We start from the raw sequence: 26,537 nt of genomic DNA, 5'->3' as shown, positions 1-26,537 counted from the left end.
CCACATCACTTTTCGTTTTTTTGAATAAATTATTAAAAATAGAAACAATTAATATATCAGAATGAAAAAAATATTTAAGTGAAGATAATAAAGTCAATAACAATATCAGATATAAAAAAATTAAAACAAACGTAAAAACTTTGCGTTAAGTCAATTTTCCTAAATCCTGGCAAATCCTCCCCCTTCTACCCTACAGCGGCTTTGTAAATACTTTTTCACGAAATTAAAAGCCAGATAACTGTGGACTGTGGTAATATGACACAGAAGCTTAGGGAAAGAAACTTTGAGTACCTATTCCTCTGAGGCCTGACGACTTGAACCTGTTTTTTGCGGAAAGTTTCCAAGTCTACTCATCAACAGCTCGCAAACCAAGTCGTGCTTGAGAAGACCAATAAACAAAAGTCGCCGCACTGCTTCAACACCAACTTGCAGAAATCTGGTGCTGAGGCTAAGAAGCAGCTTCAATTTTCAAGATATCAATGACTGGATGCTTTGGAAGAAATCTTATGCCAAATTCGAATTCAGAGCAATAAAAACATTTATAAAAGTATGTTTTGGTTCTCGAGGGAAAACAAATTACATATAAATATTGTTCAGCAGCGATCTAAACTTCTTTTCCGCTCAAAACCCTCATTATGTATATTCAATCGCCAGATAGGCGCTTACATCAGTTCCAAGCACGTTACTAATGATTAAAGATTTAAAAATACGGGGTTCGAATTGATATTTTCGTAAAGACCTCTATGAGAAGGATATACTATATGACCCTCTTGTCTAGATCCAAAATTGATCACGAACACACCATACAATAAATTAATAATTACAACTTTTAAACCAGTTTAAAAATGACTCGTATGTGTAAAAAATAAAAAAATAAAAAACAGAGGGTGTCCAATAATATTATATTTATCTGTTTATGACTGTCGTAGATATCCTATCTTCACCTCCAGCAATAGAAGCAGACCAACAACAACAAAACAAACTTTCTCCATTTGTTTTGACTTTTGTAATAATTGAAAAGGTGCTGCAACACTGCGGCGGCAACGTTCGAATAGAGTATAGACCATTAGGGAGGATTATTTATACCTACCTGTTTTTTCTCAACTTAAATGATTTTTTTTTTCACCTTTTGCCTTCTAACTTGCGGTTGGCAGTTGAGAATGAGGTACGCTTCTTACAAAAACAACAACAACAACAAAAAACTAAACAGAACCATAGCTATAATTCTCTAGGTTATTAATTGACCTCTACCCGTGTGGCCAACTTACAAAAGGGAAGGATAACTTCTCACGGATAGCTATTTGTTAAATAGCTGGCCTTCTGGGTTTGATATTAAAATTGCATTTGACGCACGTGGAAAAAAAATTATTTATAGCATTAGTTTGTCCAAATTTGGAAGCTAATACCAAAAATGATCAAATAATAATTAGAATGGGGTTTGAGTTACCTGGAAGTTTTTGTAGTGCATGTTGAAATTATTATGCATCTGAATTTAATGGAAATTGAATCTTTCCAACCCAATCGAGAACTTCAAATTTTCGCTTTCGAAACTAAAAAGGAAAGGAAATGCAATTTCCGAAATGCCGATCTATTGAGGATTTTTTACCAAATTAAGTCAATTGTTTAGAAAATTTCTTATTCTTATCTTAACTCAACCTACACGCTCTACTTTTTTGGTACTAACCTCTCGTTTATCGTTCCTCTCAATGGTTGCCAACTCAAAAACCATGTTGCATAGCTTTGGTGTTCGTAGCTCTGGTTTTTCATAACTTCGGTTTTGCATAACTTCGGTTTTTCATAACTTCGGTCTTTCATAACTCCGGTTTTTCATAACTTCGGTTTTGAATAACTTTGACGCCCATTACTTTGTCACGCATAACTTTGGTATTCATAACTTCGTTACTATTTCAACAACAATTTAAAAATTTAATTATACAATACATATGTAAATCTTCTTTTCAAAAAGGAAAAAATAAAGATTAACTCTGGTCCTAAAGTATCAATTAAATATATTAAAAAATAAATAGTGTCTGTGAATAGTTTCAAAGTGCGCAAGAAACTCTCATTTATCCTAAAAACTCAAAATTCAGCAGTTCGGTATAATTGCATTCTTTATATTTTTAATCTTTTTAGGCAAATGATTTATTTAAGAACTCAAAATACATTACATCGAAAATTCATTATTTGAATTGAAACAAAAATACTAAAAATACTTAAAAATAAATTTATTAATGCACTTGACTTCAGTATCAAATGTTTGATTTTTTAAAACCCTGAAAATGGTTTCCCTTTGTGCAATTAAATGATAATATTAAAAATTCTGTAACTTTTAACAATTCTCCAAGTAAAACCCAGTGCCCAGTTAATTCAACACATTAATGGATTAATTCAATTTGTATATACCTTTATAAAAAATTACCTCCGATTACCTTTTCTTTACCTTACTTATTTATTACTATCAAGTCTATAATGCCTCTTCCTTGCAATATCTCACAACCTCTATTCAAATTTAATTCCGGTTAAAGGGTTTTTACTCTGAAATCGATATCCTTAACCATTGACATTGTCCAAATTAGCAGTATGGGAATAAAATCCTTCTCTTTTGTTGATTGTATAACGTGATGGGAGGGAAAGAAATTATTTGAGTAATTTGATATCCAAACACAAAGCATTACAATAGAGAACCCTTTCGGTTAATTTGAGATGAGTCATTTTAACAGGTGATTACTTAGTTCCTGTCAAGAACGGTGTATCAAAGCAAAAACAGATATATTTACAAAAAAAAAAAAAAAAAAAAAAAACAAGTTCCTCTGTGTACTGAAATTCATTTTGAACTTATCGTCCTTTGAAGACTTCAGGTATAAGATTTCAACACAAAAGAAATCGTAAAGTGCTCAGATCCTTATAAATTGTTATGATTTTGATGAGCCTATCCAATATAGTTCCTATAGTGTGTTAAAAGAACACCACTTTATTCTGTATACCTACACCAGAAGCCCACAAAATAAAATAGCTCATTGAAGCATTTCAACGTCTCTCTAAAATAGATACCTATACTTTATACAAAATCTACTCATGTAATATCGTAAAAAATCTCATGCTATAATAGACGAAGCACTCACTCACACAATCTATCAACCCCAAGTAAATCCCAACAGCTAGTTGAACAAAGTTGAACGCGTGAGCTATTTTAATAAAATTTCTAAGAGAATATTCCTGTTAGCTCGATACGAAGGTCGATTCATGTTTCAAGCAGATGAATGAGAGATTCAGTGGAAAACCAATTTTTGAGATATTTTATGAGTGTATTTTAGATGGATGCATGGTGTTTGTTATTCGAGCAAAGTGGAGGAAATGTTAAGGGAAAAATTATTGTATTTTGCATTACAACTCAAATAGATGTTTTTTTTTGCCTTCTGTCACGGGTATTAATAATAAAAAAGATTTTGAGGTATGAAAAGGATCTGCGAGTTTGTTTTAAATTTATATTTATAGTCCAGTCATTATATACATTTGGAAATGCAAAATGACCGAGAAAGCTAAATTTTGGATATGTTGTAGGGGATGCTTAAAAAAGCTACAATTTCGTAGGTCTGAACAGGGTCTACAAATTTGATTTTAACATTTTTTTGGATATTCATCACCAAAAAAATAGATAATGTCAAAAAACAAATCGCATATCGTAAATTTTTTACTTTTTGATCGATATCTCGAAAACGGTTCAAGATACGCAAACAATGTGTATGCATGAATTGTAGAACATGGTAACAGCTACAAAAAAACTCCTTGTATCTCCTTCGTATCTCGAAGGATAGCCGAGTTATTGTCAAAAAAGTAATTGTGGAAAAAGCTCATAGGAAATCTTGGTCGAAAACTTCAAGTTAAGCTTTTTTAAGCATCCCCTACAACATATCCAAAATTTAGCTTTCTCGGTCATTTTGCATTTCTAAGCCGTTTTTTCCGACATAATGACTGGCCTATTAATAAACAAATAAGATTGTGTCTAGGTCTATAAAAAAAACAGTGAATTTTTATGTCACGATACAAAAAGCTTTTTGTCACGGGTGAGAAAATTGCAAATTACTCTGCAAGAGAAGAGTTTCTTAAGATCAATTCAGAACAAAATCTGAAAGCCTATGATGTTGTTTCATTTAAATAAGATTCACTCTGAAAAAAAGCAAAGTTTTAATAGTTGGTGAAATAATTTTTTAATAAGTACATAAATGGTTTTCAGTTCAAAAAGTATTATGTGCTAAGTACCTAAAGCTTTATTTGAAAATGTTTGGATGCAAATAACTCAGCAGCCAGACCTCCAAGAAATTTTTTGGTTTCAATTATGAATAAATCTAAAAAGGACCTTTTTTATGTCTCACTCACCTAAAAAAAAATTATATTCCCCCGGGGATCCTGCTGACAGCTCAACGTACGCCTCTGGACAATCTCCTGGTCTAAAAGCTGAAATTGGAACCGTTGAAAAATCTAGGAGAAATGAAGTATTTTAGCTGGCTCAATCTATTTTTGAATTCAACAATTTTTCTAAAGGAACAAAAAACTTGGTATGCTTTACTGTGGGCAGGAAACTGGGTCTAGTGAGACTGGAGACAAACACAAAAAATTCTAAAAATTCAATGATCAATTTTCTATTGCACAATATTTGGTTCAATTGATGGAAGCTACCAAAACTTTTTAAGCTTGCCGAAATTTAGCATTTAAGAAGATCTTGTGTATAGAAACAATTCTGAATCCTTAGAAATTGGAGATTTAATTCAGTTTTCTTTGGCACAAAATTGACTCAAATTTTTGGACCGACCAAAAAATGTTATTTAGTCAACACAACACATACAAAAAATCATAATAAAGAAAATCCGGTGTTTTATGGAATCCAATCCGCTGCAGTGGACTTAGAATCCATTCCTTTCATTTCACCAAATAATTCCATTTAGGTTCACTAAGAAAACGGAAATTTTGTAATTCAATTTTCATCGGATGTGTTTTTTTTTTAATATAAATTGCATGAGTTAATCGTTTGCTTCCTTTAAAGATAAAAATAAAAAAGGTTGATATTTTCTTCAGAAATGACCTAAAAGCCTTTATTCGCATTCGCAATAAAATTAACCTACCTTACTTAATTAGTTTTTATTACTATTTTTTCTACTTCTAAAATTCCTTGATTCGTTATACATTGGAAATTTTGAGCTGGGGCGTAATATATTTTTTAAGGTTTCGTTCTTTTAAAAACAAAATGGAAATAATATACTCAATTGGATACCAAGGCAACATGTATACGACCCATTTGCAGGAAACTCCAAGAAATGGTTCATAATTAAAACGTTCATCGTTAATTGCATCGTTAAAATCAGCCAAGCGAACAGGTGTAGGATTATTCTGGAGAAATGTAGAAAAACAATTTACCTTCCGCAAGAACTGACACAGCGATTGTGTTGATTTACTGACTGATTACGATAATTGTTGTTGGCCTTCAAGTGGAACTCAGAGTTGAATTTTTGACGAGAAGGGTTGACATAATATTGTCAAGAGTGATTTTTTTATATTTCGTTATGAATATCTACAATTTTCAGAAATAGTTTTCTGCGCTTATTATTTAAATAAAAAAAAAAGATAAAAACCAACTTAAAATTCTGAACGAAATTTCATAAAATTACGGAAGCATAATAACTGTGATGAATAGCGCTTCGACTGCCTCCTTTAAGTGTATACAGGTGCTTACCACCAAAGTGCAGTTGTTTCTGTTAATTAAAAAATAAAAGCTGCTGAAAATATTTTGTTGTTTTATTAAAAATATTCATTGTTATTTTTTTTTTATTTTTTTTAGATTTTATCTAAAGGACAACGAGACATAAAAAGGTAGATATGCTTGGTCACGGCCATCAACAGACGGTGCAGTAGTTCGGTGGACAATGACAGATGGTAGGCATCATGAAGCATGACATAACAGACACTTACACCGTTAACTTATGGCATTTTAATTGATGCAAGTAAAAATTTCAAGCTTTGGTTATTTATCAATTTTTGTGTGTCTATTTTTTTGTTTATTATTTGAACGAGATTTTGATGCATATTAAAATTACTCGTAGATATTGTGGAGTGGACTACGGAAATATTCATTCACAATAAAGAATATTATTTTGTGTTTAGAAACATAATAATGGAAAGAAAGGAAGATAATAGATTTTAACGACCTTAAAGTGAACAGTGTACTAGAGTATGAGTAGAGTAGTTGGAGCATTATGCCTTCGACTCTATTCAATCTTGCCTGTGATTCTTTTGGGTTCAGTTGAGCTGCCGGGGCCTCCAAGCAAAACAATTTTTTTTCTCTTAATCATGTGAGACATCAAAAGAAAGGTCTCTTGAAGCTATTTTCATAATTAAAAAACCAAAAGTTTCTTGGAGGTCTAGTTCATGAGATAATTTTATCTAAACACTATTTTTTTCTTTCTTTTTCATACATTCCGAAGCCGATATCTTCTGACCGAAGTCTAGAAATCGGTTTTGAAATAAAAAAATGAGTTCATAATTAACAGGTCTATTCATTAAGTTGAAAAAATTACAAATTTATTTTTTCCAGATTTTCGAGCAAAAATCAAGGTTAACCCCTTGCCAAAAAAAATTACATTTTCAAAAACTTTCTCCAAATTCATCGAGTGAGACATAAAAAGAAAGGTCTCTTTAAGCTCTATTCATAACTCAAACCCCAAATTCTTTTGGAGGTCTGGCTCCTGAGATATTTCTATCCAAACATTTTTTTTTCTTTCTTTTTCATACATTTCGAAGCCGGTATCTTTTGACCAAAGTCTCGAAATTGGTTTTGAATTAAAAAAATGAGTTCATAATTAACAGGTCTATTCATTAAGTTGAAAAAATTACAAATTTAATTTTTCCAGATTTTCGAGCAAAAATCAAGGTTAACCCCTTGCCAAAAAAAATTACATTTTCAAAAACTTCCTCCAAATTCATCGAGTGAGACATAAAAAGAAAGGTCTCTTTAAGCTCTATTCATAACTCAAACCCAAAATTCTCTTGGAGGTCTGGTTCCTCAGAATTTCCTATCCAAACAATTTTTTTTTATTTCTTTTTCATACATTCCGAAGCCGATATCTTCTGACCGAAGTCTAGAAATCGGTTTTGAAATAAAAAAATGAGTTCATAATTAACAGGTCTATTCATTAAGTTGAAAAAATTACAAATTTATTTTTTCCAGATTTTCGAGCAAAAATCAAGGTTAACCCCTTGCCAAAAAAAATTACATTTTCAAAAACTTTCTCCAAATTCATCGAGTGAGACATAAAAAGAAAGGTCTCTTTAAGCTCTATTCATAACTCAAACCCCAAATTCTTTTGGAGGTCTGGCTCCTGAGATATTTCTATCCAAACATTTTTTTTTCTTTCTTTTTCATACATTTCGAAGCCGGTATCTTTTGACCAAAGTCTCGAAATTGGTTTTGAATTAAAAAAATGAGTTCATAATTAACAGGTCTATTCATTAAGTTGAAAAAATTACAAATTTAATTTTTCCAGATTTTCGAGCAAAAATCAAGGTTAACCCCTTGCCAAAAAAAATTACATTTTCAAAAACTTCCTCCAAATTCATCGAGTGAGACATAAAAAGAAAGGTCTCTTTAAGCTCTATTCATAACTCAAACCCAAAATTCTCTTGGAGGTCTGGTTCCTCAGAATTTCCTATCCAAACAATTTTTTTTTTATTTCTTTTTAATACATTCCGAAGCCGATATCTTTTGACCAAAGTCTCGAAATTGGTTTTGAATTAAAGAAATGAGGTCATAATTAACAGGTCTATTCATTAAGTTGAAAAAATTACAAATTTAATTTTTCCAGATTTTCGAGCAAAAAATTGCCAAAAAAAATTACATTTTCAAAAACTTCCTCCAAATTCATCGAGTGAGACATAGAAAGAAAGGTCTCTTTAAGCTCTATTCATAACTCAAACCCAAAATTCTCTTGGAGGTCTGGTTCCTGAGATATTTCTACCCAAACATTTGTTTATTCTTTCTTTTTTATCATTCCGCAGCCGATATCTTTTGACCAAAGTCTCGAAATTGGTTTTGAATTAAAGAAATGAGGTCATAATTAACAGGTCTATTCATTAAGTTAAAAAAATTACAAATTTATTTTTTCCAGATTTTCAAACAAAAATCAAGGTTAAAATTCTTCCAAATCCATAGAGTGAGACATCAAAAGGTCTCTTTAACGTTTAACGTTAACCTGTATTCATAATTGAAAACCAAAAAAAGCCAAAAATCAGTTTTTTTTTTTAATGATGGCATAGATAAGCCAACAGTCATGGAATAAAAAAAAAATTGTAGCCTTCAAAAAGGAGGAACCAAAAATTACAACGTTATGGTAGTAGAACAAATTTAAAATTTTTGATTTCCGGATTTGAGTATTATAAATTTGATGGGCATGTGTTTTTGTTTATTCTCCCTTTCGTTAGCCTTGAAAGAAATCAAAAATAATGCTTCATGATATAAAACGCATATTTAAAAAAAAAATTGTTTCTACAATAATGACATTACAGTATTTTATTGGGCTGCATTTTGCGTATCTCATTTTATAGAAGATTCAATGGATCATTGTAATGAACAAAGATATTTGTTCCTTTACTCGCGCACTGTCTGTTATAACCATTCTTATATTCTGTGTGTGAATAAACGACCCCATATCCAAATGCAAATCACTCGTACTTCCCCAAGTGCAACTGACAATTTACTTAAAGAAGATTTATAGCTTTTAAATTTTCCATTCAGTCAAATTGTCAATTACAAACGATCTCCATATCCATTCTTTCTTTACCACATATTACTACTACTACTACTATCCGGAGTTTGTGGTTCAGTGAGCGACACTTTATGGATGGCTTCAGATAGAATTATTTATTATTATTTTTTTATTCCTTCACTTTTATTATTATTTTAAAAAGCAATAGTAGTGTTCTGCATGTATACAACATTCCTTATAGAGACATTGTAGCATTGACCCATATTACAACATTCAAATCTCATAACTCCAATTCACCAGAGAGGGCTGACGATGCCGCACAAAATTCGTTGCACAATCACTTCGATCAAAAAAGGCATGAAGTGAATGCCATGGGAGCCCCCAGTTGAACTTTAACGAACGAAAATACAGTGGGAAAGTTCATTTTTTTTTTAATAATCTGTATTGAAAATATCTGCCTTTTTTTATTTTACGGTACTTCCTACACTGGTCATCGGCAACAGATCTATACAGGTGTTTTAAGGTATTTTTTAAGTTTTTCAATTTAAGATTGTGTAACTTGTAGAGCACTAAGGCCCATTTGCTCATACTAGTCATAAATTCTAATCTTAAATAGGTCGAACATAGCTGTTATGTTTTACTTAGTTTATTCTAAGTTTATAAAAAATATTTATGTTCAACCTAGCAACGATTTTCTTTTATGCGATAAATCGCTGAGAACTTCAAATTAAAATGCCAAACGACACAAAGGTCAGTTAATTTTATTTTTTTTTTAGCAATTTATCTTGAATAATACAACAAATTAATTATTTTGGTAATTTTAATTGCAGAAATAAAATGTAAAATAGTGAAAGTGGTAGTAAAAGTGTGTTTAATTTAATAAAAAAAATTATTCATTTGACAGAATTTGTTTTTTAAATATTTTTGTTTGTCAAAAATTAATATGACAAATATAAAAACAAAAAGTGAACAGTGTTTCAAAAATGTTTGTTGTAAATTTTAGCATGTATAGATGGTTAATGCTAATGTATGTGAGTAAATTTATATTAAATAAATAATTTATTTCCTTTTGTACCACATACATCAATTTTTGAAGCTGCGTTGTTTCTTTTTTAGTCAATAAAATACTTTGAGTAGAACATAAAATCCTTAAGTTTTACTATTTCTTCCCCCTAAGTTATGTTAATCTTAGAGGAATTTATGGCACAATTTGAAGTTCGTGCAAACCGCTATGTAGAACTTAAGGGTTTATGTTTCACATAAATATTTAAGACTCCTTTCAGCGAATGGGCCTTAACTTTATATCTTATATGTGATATTTCAAATGAAAGGTAGTATTTTCAGCATGCGTTTTAAAGTCAAACAAAATGTTTATGTGCTCTAGATCAAAAGATATAACGCGTTTAGAAAAAGATCATCTTTTTATCGTTATCTCAGGATATTGAATATTAAATTAATTGAAATTTTGCACAATTATATTTTATTTAGGACCAATTTTTCAATAGTCAGATAAACCTAAGATAGAGCTTATTAATAGGAATGAATTGTTTTTATATTGACATTTATTCCTCTGATAGTCTAGACGATTGAGAAATCAGTGCTTAATTAATTAATTATCTACAGTTTAAATTTCATTTATCTATCTATGTATTTAAAAAAAAAAGTTTTAATCAATTGATTTGTCCTGTCGCTTTTTCGTTTCATCGCGTTTCAAATCACTACGATACTAAAGAAGTTTTCACTTCAAAAAACTTACAGTCACAAGTAGTACAATCAAATTAGACGTAACTAAAATTACTACCGGAATTTTCTTACATTTGACATTTAGTCAAATTTCCTTGAAGTCTAAAATTTTAATATCTTAAAATTTTCTTTTAAACGAGCTACTCGATTTTTTTTAAGCCTCTTTTTCTTTATTTTAATCTTTTTTTTTTTGTTTCGTTTCAGATCCAAGTTGATTCCTTTCCACTGTACGCTGGACGATGCAGCAAAAATAAACGGAAGAGGCAAAAGCAGCAATGTAATAATTCTGAAATTATCTGATAGCGGTCTCCCGGTGGTTTTATTCAGATAATGAGGAATTTTCCTGAAGTTTTTGTTTGTGTCATTTTATTGTTTTTTTTTTTAACTTTGTTGTTCTTATCATTTGGTAATTCTATGAATTGGTGAGTTTTAATATTAACCTTTCTGATTCATAGCAAATTAAGTTCAACTTAAAATGCAATTCCCCAAGAAGAACCGTGACTTTGACTTAAATTGAATTCGTGATTTTTTTTTATGGTTGTGGCTTTGACAAGGCAATCAATAAATCTTGCATTCACAGAAGTATTGATTTTGGACAGAATTTATAGAAAGGTGTTTCAAATGAAAAATTAAGAATGAATGTGTATTTTACATAAATGGCGATTTTTAACAAGTTGGTTGATTTTCACACCGATTTTAATTGGTATCAAAAATGGTTTGTGGTCAACAAATACAATGAGCCACTTAAAATTTTAAAAAAAGTATGTACATAAAGTCATCAAGATGTTGACGATTCGCTTATGGGCTATCGGGTATGTTATCCTAATGAGAAAACAAAGATAATTGTATCTAAAAATCTTCACTTCACTTTCATTTCAGCTTTCATTTCATATATGATTTTTCTTCCCCGAAAATATATTCCTAAGGAGATTCAAGATCACAAAATAGATTCCCATATATAATAGATATTAACAATAGGTCCCATTATGTTTTATGTACCTATTTTTTGTTTGTTTAATAAATTGTATAGCCAAAAATACGTCATATATTAAGGCCTTTATTTCGATATCGTTTGTCTATCGACAGACGACTTTTGTCGAAAAACGATCATCGAAAATTATTTTTGGTGTTGTGAAACTCTGTTGTGAACTAAATTTTTCGTTTTATCGTTCTATCTTTTTCGTTTTTCGTTATCGAAAGAGATACACAATCACGAATCATATATTTATCGATTCGATCGACTTTTATTGCATCAAAAGTTGAACGACACTCACAATAATGGCCTAAGCTTCTTGTTCAACTTCTCGACAACCTTAAGTTATTGATAACGTAACTTCATCTTATTTTTATTTACTTCTTGAGTTAATTTTTTCTTCTTTCTTTCGCAAAATAGTAGTATTTTTAGTTTTGATTCATTCGCAAGGACCAGGGAACATCCACGCAAAAAAATTTACACTAAAATTTGTGCACTAGACAATATGAATCGCTTGTCTGCTGGGAATAGAATCATGAATTATGCACAATAAGGCATTTATGATTTAATTAGTTTCAAAAGTAATTGATAATTCTAAAGTACAGTATCTTCCATACTGTGGGTTAGTTATGTACGTACATATCTCTGAATGTAAAACTCATAAAGGATTACAAAAAAAAAATCAATACAGATTTAAATTCAATTTTATTCTATGAGTACTGTGAAACTCTTCAAATTTTAAGATGTCTAGCCAATAATAATTATCATTTTATTTTTAATTTGAAACGATTACATTAAGAGCTATTAATTAATTTTTGGTTGTTTTTATCTGATGTTTGAAAAAAAAAAGATTTGATGTGTTAAGCTTTACAGAATTTAAAGTAATTTTTTTTACGTTTCCAATTCCAATATGAGGCTGTCATCAGAGGTGTTTTGATGTTTTTTTTTTCAGATTCATAACCAAAAATAATGTGTGGATTATTAATTCATTTTCAGAAAATTCATTCACGTTATCAGGTTTTCAGATCGTTAACAAAATATATCTGCTGCGTATTAGAAAATAGTTAAGCACATTTGTCTTTTTGCTGACACAATAAATTCTTTTTCTATTAAGTATTTAAGTATACTTTTTTTCAGATAGTGAGTCTTATATTGTTACTTCAATTTCATGTCCAGACGATATCATCAGCAAGAATTTGAATCTCTCACTTATTCGTATGTAAAATAACAATACATGTGTTTATATAAAATAGCTAACACATAGCGTACCCATTTTTATCAGATTTTAAACATGTCATGTTGTCATCTACATATGTAAAATATGTGTCTATTTATTATCATCACCATTCATCACATTATATAACCAACTACGACGAAACCATACTGTGAGGTTCATTAAACGTATCAATAAACATGCAATAACGATGAAATGAGATGTCGAACTGTCACAAGCAGGTTGATTTTTGTGTCTCCCACGTTAGATTTTGTATGTTTATAAAATTATTTCAAATTTAAATTCATATGAATTTGTCATCCTTTTACAATTCTAACTGCTGTTATTCAAAGTTAATATACATAACCTTATATTAAGAGCCTAAATTCCAATAAGAAACTTTTTATATAGTTTAATACATTTTATACGGAAGCAAAAAAAAAATTGTTTTTACAAAAGCTTCAGTTTTACAAAGCATACAAATTTTGAAAATTAATTATAAAAACTAAGAAAATAACACCAGTGATGAACATCATTTTAAAGATAAAAAAAAATATTATAAGAACTTATTTGGTAAGATAATTAAGTAAGCGACAAAAATGTTAAATTGAATTTTTAAGACAATAGAAAAAAAAGTTACGCATACACCACAGTGACCCGCAAATCGTTTGATTTGTCGCTTGAATGCCTTTCTTGGCAAAATTTGCAAGATGAAGCTTAATCCAATGTAGAGCCACCATACTCGAAAAGTCATAAACTTATGTACATACTTAGTTGCTCCTTATTTAGTCCATTGAATATTCGTATAGGGCAAAGAAGAGCTACAAAAAGTATTGAACTATAGTTTTTAAATATATGAAACCACTAAAAATGAATTTCAATTTGATTTTAAAAATTTTTATTCCCGATCGAATTAAAATCATTCCGAAAGTGGTTTTCTTTGATTTGTGAAATGTAAAAACACAAAACAATTTTTCTTCCACCCATTATTTTGATATTTGGTTTAAGTGAAACCTTTTAATTTTGTATAAAATAAAACCATTTATACGTTCTACAATAACCAATTAAAAAATTAAAATCCAAAGTGCAAAATAGAAAAATGAGATAGATCACCATCATCAGCCAGATTAAAGCCAGCTGAAACAATGGTTACATTTTTTTTTTAATGAAAAGTCAATCCTTGTTATAATTTTTAATACTTACCATCAAACATATTGTTTTATCTACCTTTTATAAATAAAAACATTACACAATACATTTCAATAAATAAATATTAACTAATTGTAGTTAAATGAAAAAACATTAAACATTTTGTGAATTACTAATAAAATTTGCAAAGGATTAATGCTAATTGATGCCAAATTGCTAGCCGTTAAATGAGATTAAAACACACGTGCCGCCAGCAGAAAACAAAATATAAATAGATAGAGTCGGTCGGTGGTGCGAGGTGCATTTTTATTCTTATTGAAGTAAACCCTTTGTGTAAAAAAAAAACTACGATTCAGTTAAGAGGCATATTAAATATTGTTTACATATTTTTATTACCATATAAGTTCCTGATTAAACATCCCACTCACATAAATTAAATTAATTAGTTGATAAATTGGAAAAATTAATGAGCAGAGTGGATTAAAAAAAAATTATTATCATAGATAAGTATGTATACTTATATCAATTTATTCGTATAAAATTTTCCCTTTTGTCTCTCAAACCCCCACAAAAAATTTACAATTAATGTTCACATTATAAAATAAATAAGCAATTTATTGAAGATACTCGTGTGCATGTATTTTTTTTTTAATTAATTATTATCACATGATAAATATTTAAGAACCATATTTTAAAAAATTAATAACATGAACTGTAAAATTTTTCTTAATTTTATGCTGCATTAGTTAAACGTGAATACCCCTTTAAAAAATAATGCACTGATAAAATTTATTTAGCCCAGCAATGTTGTCGATTCTATAAAGGAAGACCGAGCGTCAAATTCGGTAGTTTTCAGACTCGAGTGTCAAACGTAATATTGTGAAAAATAGTTTTAGCATAGTTTTATTTAAGAGAGCATATCTTTTTGAAATAAATTTCATTTAATCCAGCATTAACAATATCTTTAAATCAGGAGTCTGTAGATTGTATACTAATAATACCTACAATAAAGTAAATTCATATGCAACTCAATGATGCACTCTGTGCAAATATTATGCACATATATTAACCGAATTTTCACAACCCTTTCCTTTAAGCATCCCTTTATGAGAATATTATTTTATAGTCTCTTTCAATATTGATATTGATATGAGAGGTAGTAAGCCAACCCAACAGACGTCTGGTAGTCTTCCTTCCGTTTCGTATATTTCAATGTTTTTTAAACATTAAAACAAAAAAAATGGGAGGAAAAATGTCCCAACTTATCACACCACAAAAACGTGTTTGCAGCTAGAGGCAGCCAATTTTTAGGAAATAAAAATTAAATTAAACCAAAACGGAAGCCAAAAATAAGTTTTATCTTGTCTAGCCGATCAAATTGAGAATTCGCGCCGTAAGCGAAATATTCGTATCCGTTTTTATTTGTGTGTTTTTGTTTTTATATTTTGTTGTTTTTCTGCGTTTTAATATTCAAGCATTGTGGTTTCATCAAAATAGACAGAGAGACTACGTATGATATGTACCATTGGTACACTGGTCTTGATCGTCATTGAGTAATTAATTACAAGGATTCTGCAATAATATTACATTTGACTGAGATGAAAGATTAAGAATTCATAATATATCGATACTACTTTGACAAAAGGGTAACAAATTTTTTTATTTTGTAATGAACCAAATCATTGGTGCTTTGAAGAACATAATAATTTAACACTTTAATATTGATATTTGTGCCCTTAATTATGAAAGTGGACTAAGCCACTCCTAAAAATGCCATCAAATCTAACCTAAAAATAATTATAATTTAAGGGATAAAGTTTATTTGAAACCGAAATTGCAGTTAATAAACTTCTTTATTGCTCCTCTAGTGATTTCATATAAGAAATATAATTAAATCGTTATAAAAAAATTATTATGTAAGTTTTTCTTTAAACAATGCAAAAAGTGACTTAGTCCACTTTCATAATCATGGGCACATTTAATGATAAAGCGTATCTTTACAAGGACATCCGTGTTGTCGTTTGAACTTGAACTATCGCGAGTAGGATTACACACACACATTTTCATGTAACAGAATTAAACTGACCAAAATAATAATGAACCTAAACTTGTTTGAAAAAATATTGATTTTAACAGGTACTGGAAATTGATTCCTTGTCCTTCCCTAAAACAAATAACAATAGTTTGTCAGACCAAAAATTAATAACAATAGTTCGTCAAACCAAACACATCCAGTAACCTCACAGATTTCATAATTTCACCACGATTATAATTTTAAAACTCTTGTATAACCGTACTATGCATTATTCAATTAACCGACACCAAGTGTCGTTAGTGCCACAGAAAGTAGCTCTATCTTAAACGGACAAAAAAGTTTCATATTATTTTATAAAACTTTTTTCACACAAAAGCCACAATAAGAACCCCAACAACACCAACAACGCCGACAACACCAACAACACCAGCAACACCAACAAAAACAACACTAACAACACCAACAACACCAACAACACCAATAACACCAAAAACGCCAACAACACCAACAACAATAACAACAATAACAACATCAACAACACCAACAACACCAACAACAATAACAACACCAACAAAACCAACAACACCAACAACACCACTACACCAACTACACCAACAACATTAACAACACCAACAACGCCAACAACATTCGACAGGGAGACAAGACGAGGTACTTCAGCTTCAGCATGTATTAGTTGAGTTTCGCATGGCCCTTTTAGAATAGTAACAACAGTTATGGGGTCGAATTACGGCACACGATTACGATCATACGTTAATGTTTTGACTATTTCTGTCTCTATTTAATTATTAGAAAACGATAGGGACACATAGCAACCATTCGTTAACGAGCGTATGCCGTAATTCGACCCCGGTTATGGTAATAGATCGTCACGTACAGAAACATCTGACAAGCGATGTTTTTGGACCTTCGGGCATTATTAAATAGAGTACGTTAGTGGCACTTGAAATTTGTTTTGTGCTACAAAACGATATCCTTCCAAAGCTTACTAAGTATCAATTATTTTTGTTAAATGTAAAAACAGATACATATTATTCAGCATAAATTCCATATCACAATTTATTTCGTACAAATTGTATACAATTTTATCACGAACTGAAAAATATGTTTTTATCTTCACCTATATTACAAAAAAAATAACAAACACACACACACAAACACTATCTGTGAGCTATAAATTTCAGTTAGCAGATAAAAAGCTTAAAGGGTGGAATCTTCTGTAGCACATGTGGAAATAGTTTTTTTTCTTTTTTGTTTTGGTACTTTTCCCATTCTGTCATTGATACACAACTTGCAATAATTCCATTGACAAAATAATGATTTATAACCGGAAGTTTCCACACACATCCATATCGATAAGCAATACAACTCGTACACAACGATACACAACACTATCCTTTCAAAGTACCTTAGATATTTGCAGTTGTGCTGCAGAATGCAGCGAACATATCCCTTGTTATCCCACTCCTGGGTTTATGTTTCAACATTCAGCCAAACAGAAAAGTACGGGATTTTCCACCCATGGCCATAAGTACTGCACTCAATATTTTGAAATTTATTTTTGCTGTCAATTTTTAGTTCTGCGACAAATGGGAGTTCTTCTCAAGCACACACGTAGAACTCTTCTATTTCGATATATATGTATTTGTGTGATGTATGTGTGTGAAGACATACAATTTGGGATTTAACTGTTTATAAATAAACTGTTTGTGTTAAAAAGATTAATGTCGTTTGGGTTTTTGGGTTTTGAAGAAAATGAATAGTTGCAATAAAATGTCATCTGAGTAATTTGTTATAAATGTTATTGAAATGGGATGACATCTTGAGGAATATAAATGCTTTCCTTCATAAATTTCTCAGGAAGTTTTCTTGCAACTAAAATCAATAGACCATAGTGTGATGTGTGAATAATAAAATTCCTATACACAGACATATTCCGATTGATATTATTCTAAGAACTACCAGCAATTTTAAGCAGTTTCGGTCAAATATATTGGTAACCCTAGAGCTGTGGCCATTCTAGATGGTAAAGGAGTTTTTTTTCAAAAAAAAAAAAGGAATCAAAAATAACTCCCAATAAAATTCAGTTCAAAATCTCCACATTTACCTTTTTCGAAAAAGTTTTTAAAAGTATACCTTTTTTTTCAGTTTTACAAACATACAAATATTGAAAATTAATTACAAGAACTTAGAAAATAACATTAGTAGGTAGGTATCTAATGACAGACATCATTTAAAAGAATAGAAAATCATTATAAGAACTTAACTGGCTAGACGTTTAATTTTATTAAGGCAGCGACAAAAAATTTATATATATTTACTATTTAAATAAATAGACAAAATAAAAAGTTACGCATACACCAAAGTGACCCGCAAATCGTTTGATTTTTCGCTTCAATGCATATCGCAAGTTGTAGTTGTAGCTTCCTCTAAGGTAGAGCCACAGACTAGAATATAAACTCGAACTAGCTCGAACTACCTCAATCAATTTAATCAAAATAGAATCATGAATTTACTTATAGTTGGTCCTTATTAAGTCCGTTGGTGATACCTATAGGGTGAAATGCTTCAAAAAATATGTATGTAACAATAGTTTTTAAATAATATGAAACCGCCAAAAATTAATGTCAATTAGATTTTAAAAATTTGTATCCTCGATCGAATTATCTTCAAAAATATTCAAATCAAAGTTTTTTTCTTTGATTTGCCGCAGAGTGCAATGTAAAAACCCAATATAATTATTAATAACATAACTTCGCAAATTACCTCATTTCGAATGTTAAATCGTATAGAAAAAAATTAAATTTGAAATTTGAACTGACCTAGTTTACGAAATTATCTTATTTGGGCTGTACATTGTACAAGCTATTTATCCCCATACAAATTTATCTAAAAAATTTAACCGAGCTAAAATATATTCACATTTTCGTTTTTTGATGTACACATTTTGTATCTGTCCACAGTCTAGCGTACAGAAAAAAGTGGCTTGACTTATATCGTTTCTGAAATAAACGAATAACTTTCGTTCCGGGAGAAGGGCTCCCAACAAAGCGAAAAAATTCCAAAATTTCCCTGAGCTTTTTGATTGGGAGCCCTTCTCCCGAACGCGATTCCCCAATATCATTCTGAATTATAGGCCCAATAAAACCAAATGTGAATATTTTGAGCCCTAATCGTGTATGCGCATTCAAAAAATATATGTGTTTTACGTCAAAAAAAAAACCCGTCCTGAAAAAATTGCAAAAGAATTTCTTTCGACTCAAACATGAGTTTTGTCAAAATTCCCTTCACATGGAATAAATAATAGTCTAGTCAGTGTGTTCTTTATCGAGTAAAAAGTGAAACATTTAATATTTAAAGAATTTCAAATTTATAAAAATGTGATCAAAAAGTGATTTCTTTAGAAATAAAAATCTAAAGACTGTTCAGAGTTTTCGCTTCTTGCGTTCCATTAATTTTTTTGTTTTGGCAAACTGGCGCCCTCTGTTCTGTTACTTTATCACTGGCGATAAAACGTCTATAAAATCTACTTTCTTCGCAAAAGAAAGAAAAATTTCTTTCAATTTTACAGAACAGGGGCACTGGGCCTAAAACGATAAACGTTTTGCAACATCTCTAAAATCCATTTTTTTTTTCCATAAATAAAGCAAAATTATGATTTTTAACGAAATTTATTTTATTTTGATGAGATAAAATGAATTTTAAAGTCATTTAAAAATTTTATTGCAAGTGATAAAAGTTGCAGAACAGGGGCACTCATACAAGATAAAAAAATGTCTCCTTCAATAAAAAAAAATTCAAGCTACGTGTATCCGAGATACAATTTCATAGGTGATTGAACACACCCAATGTGAATTGTGAACTTGCTCATTGAACAGACTTTTTTTGTGATAACAAACGTCATTCACGGATTCAACAAACAAAAAATAAAAATAAAAAACTCACTGTCAACAACCAAAGTATTTTTATTTTGATAAATTTATAAATTTGTTAATAAATTTAATATAATTTGTACTTAAATGTAATCTCAAGAATGTTAGAAAATATTAAGAAAAAAATCAACAATGCACTTAAAGAAAGTATTCACATAACCGAAAATATTTCCACACAATTTTCTCGTGTAAATTCGCCAACACTAGACACAAGCAGCGACCATGAACTGGGGATTCCTCCAGAAATCAATATTGCTGCTGGTTCAGAACTATTGCAAAAATACGAAGATGCTTGGAGAAATACATACGAGGCAAATAAGGCAAATGTTGAGGTAGCAAAAAATATAACCGAAACAATTGACAGACTTCAACAAAGAATGCAAGCACGTCAGGTAAATATGAATGATCTAATGACTTGTTTAGCTGGACTACCTGCAATAGAGGAAAATCTTAAAGCTAGCCTTGACAAATTCAATGAAATTGAATCTTTGGGCATTGAATTAGAAGAGAAAATTGCTGATCTATCGGATGTCACTAAAATGCTGGACGAACAAGAACAAATCATGAAAAATAATTTGGAGGCCAAACGAATGGAAATGGGTATGAACTTATATTTACACCTTATTCTTTTTATTTACATTAGGGCGTTTAAAAAAAATTGTAAAATTTTCTCGGATCCAAGCTCAAAAGTTTCGTTTAGCCCCAAAAATAAGTCCCTGAAAATTTGAGCCCTTAATATTAATGTTAAGTACTTCCGCATCGCATTTTTTTATTTCCCATAAGAATAACACAGGAATTTTTTTTTTACTTTTAATTCTTATAACTAATGAAGGATAAACACCACAAATACCAAGTCCTAACTGAATACTCAGTACAAATTTAACAGTACTAGGGCTTAGTATTTGTGTGAAGCAATTACTTGGTCCCAATTTGAGTAGTAACGATTGGTACAATAACCATTGCCCATGTTCTTTAACTTTTATCACTGGCGATACAATTTTTGAATGACTTTAAAATCCATTTAGGGTAATTTTTTTCACTATTGCGCAACTTGAAGCAAACTCTCGAGTTTGCCAACTTGAGAGTTGACTTTAACTCGAGAGTTTAAAGGCAAGTTGTAGTTTCTTTTTATTCACTATTATATTCTTAACTCTCCAGTTGAAGATCTAAGGGCGATTTTGTTCACTCAAAGTTGACGTTTTCAACTTTCGATTTTAAACCGGAGAGTTGATAAACTTCCAGTTTTCTCAACTTCCGGAAAAAGTAGAAGTTTGCCGACCAAACTTGAGAGTTTAGTTTGAAAGGATTGTTTTTTTATATTTTTCTGTCAAAATTTTGTTTGTAGACTATTGTGAAAACAAAAATAATTTTCCAAAAGATAAAAAAATCCGAAAATAAGCAATTTTTTTAGAGGAAACTTTAAAAAATTTTGCTCCGCAAAACGTCGGCGTAAAGCAAAATTGTTTTAAGTACATAGGATTTCTTAAGGACTTAGAAAAATTTTGCTTTACAAATTGATAGAAAATTACTATAAAAATTTTTTTTCAAAAAAGAGCGAAAAGCATTTTATTGCCTTACCTATGCGTCTTATTAAAACCTTTAAATTAAAACAATGAGGCATATGCATAAAAAAAAGTAATTACTAGTAGTAAAAGGTTTATAGTAAATACTAGTAGTACTAGTAAGAAGCTAAACTAATAGTAAATACTGGATTCATCCCAGTAAATACTACTAGTTCATCTGAAAGTAATAGTATACTAGATACCTACATAAATGCTGTTGCTTTTTTTTTTGTTCTATATTTTTAACGTTCTATAATTTCTTTCTTTTGTAACCAATTTTTTGTATTACAATTTGTTGATAATAGCCCCGTTCCATTGGAGGTGGTAGTTTACTCATGAGTAGGTCTAGTACTAGAATTAACACTTGATCTTCTACTCGAGGAGATAGAAATGTGTAGTTGTTGTACTAGATTTCTACTCACGAGTAAACTACCACCTCCAATGGAACGGGGCTAATAACAACTGGTGTTTAAGGCGGTTAAGTTATACGCTTAGAACAAACGCCTAAAAAAGCATTTTAATTTTAGTACACATAATTTACTTCACTATTTCAAATCTACTTTTCTATTTTTACTTTGCATTGCTTTGACTGTTTTAATCATAATTGTATACTTTTTTTTTTGTTTCGTTTAATTTTCAACTTGAGAAAATTTATTTTCCTTATTCAATAAAAAAATCAAATATACCTACAACATCGAGTGAATATACTTAAAATTAATTTTCAACACAATTTAAGAGTTTAAAAGTGAGTGTTCGAAGTTAAAAAAATGGCAAAAGTAGAAGTAGAGTTTGTTAAAATACTAAAAAAGTATGCAGTACTTATTAACAAATCTCAACAGCCTCATATAAAAAAAAGCAAAGGCGGAAGCCTTAAAATTGTTTATTCCTGAGTTTCAAGCCAACACTGGTATTTTAATAACAGGAGACCAACTAAAGAAGAGGATAAATAACATTTAACATGAGAAAGTTTTTACTAGTAAATGTTCAAGTTGGTATTTAGAAACTTGAAAAATTACCAGTAAATACTAGAAAGTAAAAGTTCGTACTAGTTTTTTATGCATATCAAAACCAGTATTTACTATAAAAATTCATCCAAAACTAGTAAATACTATTCTTCTAATAAATACGACCTTTCCAGCATTTACTATGTTTTTTATGCATATCGAAAGTAGTAAATACTATTAAAATTTACTAGTAAAAGCATATGCTACCTTTTATGCATACGGCTCTATCTCCAAAAAAAAACCTATTATTTCTGCTGGAATTAGTTATTTAATTATTTGGGTTTCCTTCTTAAGTATTTTTCGCCCAGAACCACTAGAATAATTGTACGTGTATTTCACGTATTGGTTATTATATTTAAAGCCACAAACAGTTAATATAATTTGAAGAAAGGAATCAAATTGATAAATAAATAATTATTCGACTTTTTGAACACCCGAAATACAAAATAAAATACTAATATTAATAAAATTCCAACTGATTGACGTGAAACATTCAAAATATGATTTTAAACTGACAGTTTTTGTGTTTACTGTCACAAATATCCCAGAGATATTTTATAAACTGAAAGTTGGCCAACTTTTGTTTTTTAAACTCGAGAGTTAAGAAAAAAATAGTGAACAAAATAAATTCTCAACTTTTGTTTCAACTCTCGAGTTAAAGTCAACTCGCAACAAAATCGCCCTAAAGTCGGTCAACTTCAAGTTTGAAAAATATCCCTCGGATATTTATGAAATTTCTGTCATTTATTTAAATTAAAATTTGTCATATCGATAGCATATTTGTATTCTATTTTGTGTTTAATTTTTCGATTTTTGTTTGCTTTGGAATATTAATTCGTTAAAACAATAACTGTCAACAAAATTTAGACAGAAAAACTTAAAAAAAAAATCTGAATCAAACTCTCAAGTTTGGTCGGCAAACTTCTACTTTTTAGGGAAGTTGATCAACTCTCGAGTTTTAAATCGAAAGTTGAAAACGTCAACTTGTAGTGAATAAAACCGAATTCGGAAGTTGAGGATAAAAATCAAGTTATGTTATGTTAATTCATAAACTCTGAATTTGAAGGAAATTTCGCTTTATTTATGCAAGAAAATGGATTTTAGAGAGAGTGATAAAGTTACAGTACAGGAACCCAGGTCCAACTGATTTTGAAGAGCTAGCTTGTTCCGAGTCTTAACTAGAACTCGGCCTTAAATTGAAAGTTCTAGGGCTTAGTAGGCTAGAGTTGCTTAATTCCGGCCGTCTCCAGTAGCCGTCCACCTTTCAGAAAAATCGTTATAATTATGCTGTTGTTTTAAATGTCTCTCCTTAAGTTACATTATTCTTATTATTCTTGTTAATCAGTCGTCTTCAAAAAAAATAACTTGTGTCCTGGTCCAATCGGGTAAGGTTTTTTTTATAATTTTACTGCCGAAATCTACTATCTATTTAGTGTTTTGTGTAAACAATTTCCGAGTTAACGCTTTGAAATTTTGTTTTTCTTATTAAATTATATAATATTCTTCAATTAAAATAGGTTTTAAATAGGAAAAAGATGTGAATTTTGTTAATTTTAAGTGGGACGGCCCCCTTTTGTTGATAAAAGTTTAAAAAATGGAAAAAAATAAATAAATTTTTGAATCATTTGATGTTATTACTCATTTTATTAATATTCAAAATTGTTTCAAATTTCCTAAAAAAACATTCAATTTATTTAAACTTGACCTTATAAAGTCAGTGGCCGAAAATATGAAAAGGAAACAAAGGCCGGATTTAGGAAAATCGGAACTTTTTTTTACAAAAGCTTAAATAAATTATTTTTGGGAAAAATTATTTACTTTTTTTTAACTATACTGAAAAAGAATTAAATAAAGTACATTTTACTTAAAGAATTATTCGAAAACGTTGATATTTGACGTTTCTGTGCTTTATTTTATGAAAAAAAATCTTGAGAGGCCGGCTACTAGCAAAACCTGCCCTACTTGAGTTCTTGAGTGAAGAAATGAGTTGATATCGATTTGAGTACTAACTTTAGGACTAAGGCCGGTATTAGCGCTAGGACTCTATGAAAAAATCAGCCGTATGTTTATCACACATTTCTCGAAGAAAATTGGCCTCAAAGTCAAAAAATATCATGGGCAGAAAAAAATGAATAGCCTAAAAATTAATATCTTATATGAGCAACCAAAAAAGATTTCAACATTTTTTCAAACGCACTTACAAAGATTAACATAATCTTCTAAAAATGTAGACCTTTTTTAAATTTCTACTATTTGTATTAACAGAGAAATTATCATTAAAATGAGTAAAGGTATACCAAAGTAAGAGCTTTCTTTAATCATCAATTTCGCAGATAAAGAACAATTTTTTCTTAGAATATACCCAAAAATCATTTCTGAAATTTTCTTTATCTAATTATAGGACACCATGTATACATAGATTCATACATTTTTCAATATTGTAAGAAAAAAAAACGGTGATTGAATGAAAAATTACTATATACCTATCTTTCTTGTAGAGCGTCCAAGGTCCAATTCTTTAATCCTAATGAAGGATAAACTCCACTTATCCTTCATTAGTTATAAGAATCAGGAGTACAAAAAAGAATTGCCTGTGTTATTCTTATGGGAAATAAAAAAGTGCGATGTGGAAGTACTTTACATTAAAATTAAGGGCTCAAACTTTCAGGGACCATTTTTTGGGCTAAACGAAACTTTTGAGGCAGGTTGCGAGAAAATCAAACAATTTTTTTTTTCTTCAAACGCCCTAATATACATAATACATAATAAGGCACTACTGATAGTTTATGTCTTTAGTGGAACTAGAAGCTGAACAACTTAAGAAAGCGGAAGAACAGAAACTAAAGATCCAACATGAAGAGGATAAACTAAAGCGACTGCAACAAGAACGACAAGCTGCTTTCGATGATGCTTTTCAAAGTGACATGCAAGTGTATAAGCAAACTGGTGCAGTAACAAGTAAGTTTTGTTAACTTTATATCTATTAACCTTCATAAAAATATAACTATAAATAATGTTTTAATAGAAATCGAGCTTAAGGGCGCCAGAGTCATGACATTGGAGGAAATCGATTTAGATAACGATGGAACAATGAATGACTTGGAAGATTTTTTGAATGACTGATGAATTATTTACGTATTTTTTTTTTATGATATTTATGTCGTTTTCTTTCACTCCACTGAGAGTACCCTTTTAGTACTCATTTTTGCACTTTTGAAGGTTTTGTGTTCTTTGACGCCACAAAAGTGTAAAAAAAAAATTACTCCGGAGTAATTTTAGTACTACGGAGTACCCCGGATTTACTCCACATTTTTAGTCAGATTTACACCGATTTATGAATTTGAAGTTTGACATTTTAAAATTTTGTTTGAAAATTGAAAAATGCGAAAAGTTTTTCTTTCAAACTCTTTTGTTATTAACAGAAAACAACCATTATGAATATATTTTTACTGTATTATATTCCGCCAGATATATTTCTTCCATTTTTTTCGTTAATTCTTCACTTTTTCCAAAATTAAATTGAAAACCGAATAAAACAAAATTTCCGCCAGTGTTCTTCATCAATAAAAAAAAATCCTGTGCCATATAACAAAAAAATCCAATTTTTTTCTGCGTTGATGGGATATTTTTATTTTACAATTATAAAATCAAACTAAGGGTGTGCGTCAATTAGGCTGAAAAAAACTGATCAGAAGCATAATGAAAAATACCAAAAGCAAAACTAAGTCCGCTTCTACACGAAGACGCAAAGCGCGATACGCACATAAGAGCAAAGGAGAAATAAAGTTCGAAAAAAAAGGAAGGAAGATTTTCTACCGTGAGTCTCCGGTAAAAAAATTTGTGACTCTTTTTGACGTTTATCTTTGATCTTGTTCTTTTTTTTTTGCTGTTCTGCTTTATTTTATTTCGTCGGTTGCGGAATCTGCTTCGTCGGTTGTGTATTATTTGCGTGTATAGTAACGTTTTTAATTTATGCAAAAGTTTTCGTTGCACATAGACCCCTCACGGGGGTTGTTTTTTTTTGTATATTTTGGTGTTTTTTTTAATTAAAATACATAGTCTGCTTCTACACGAATACGTAGACGCACAAGATGCTCATAAGAGCAAAGGAGAAATCGATCTTTCTCCCTCTCTTGTTCTTATGTGCATCTCGTG

At 30.1% G+C, this 26,537-nt stretch overlaps 1 protein-coding gene across 1 annotated transcript; it reads left to right on the top strand.

Annotated features, from left to right (window-relative positions):
• The first annotated feature begins 19,810 nt into the window (after nucleotides 1–19,810).
• Nucleotides 19,811–25,541, top strand: LOC129909924 (dysbindin protein homolog). Its single transcript, XM_055987095.1, has 3 exons — nucleotides 19,811–20,416; nucleotides 25,179–25,340; nucleotides 25,408–25,541. The coding sequence occupies exons 1-3, from the start codon at nucleotides 19,918–19,920 to the stop codon at nucleotides 25,503–25,505; spliced, it is 759 nt and encodes a 252-aa protein (XP_055843070.1). The 5' UTR covers nucleotides 19,811–19,917; the 3' UTR covers nucleotides 25,506–25,541.
• Nucleotides 25,542–26,537: the final 996 nt, after the last annotated feature.

This window comes from Episyrphus balteatus, chromosome 2, assembly GCF_945859705.1.
Source record: "Episyrphus balteatus chromosome 2, idEpiBalt1.1, whole genome shotgun sequence".
NCBI classification, from domain to species: Eukaryota; Metazoa; Arthropoda; class Insecta; order Diptera; family Syrphidae; genus Episyrphus; species Episyrphus balteatus.
This window is presented reverse-complemented; position numbering and strand designations above follow the sequence as displayed.

Coding starts and splice junctions, on each gene's coding strand:
- LOC129909924 (XM_055987095.1), top strand. CDS start 19,918: ATGTTAGAAAATATTAAGAAAAAAATCAACAATGCACTTAAAGAAAGT. Junction 20,417..25,178: donor GGCCAAACGAATGGAAATGG/GTATGAACTTAT, acceptor TTATGTCTTTAG/TGGAACTAGAAGCTGAACAA. Junction 25,341..25,407: donor GCAAACTGGTGCAGTAACAA/GTAAGTTTTGTT, acceptor ATGTTTTAATAG/AAATCGAGCTTAAGGGCGCC.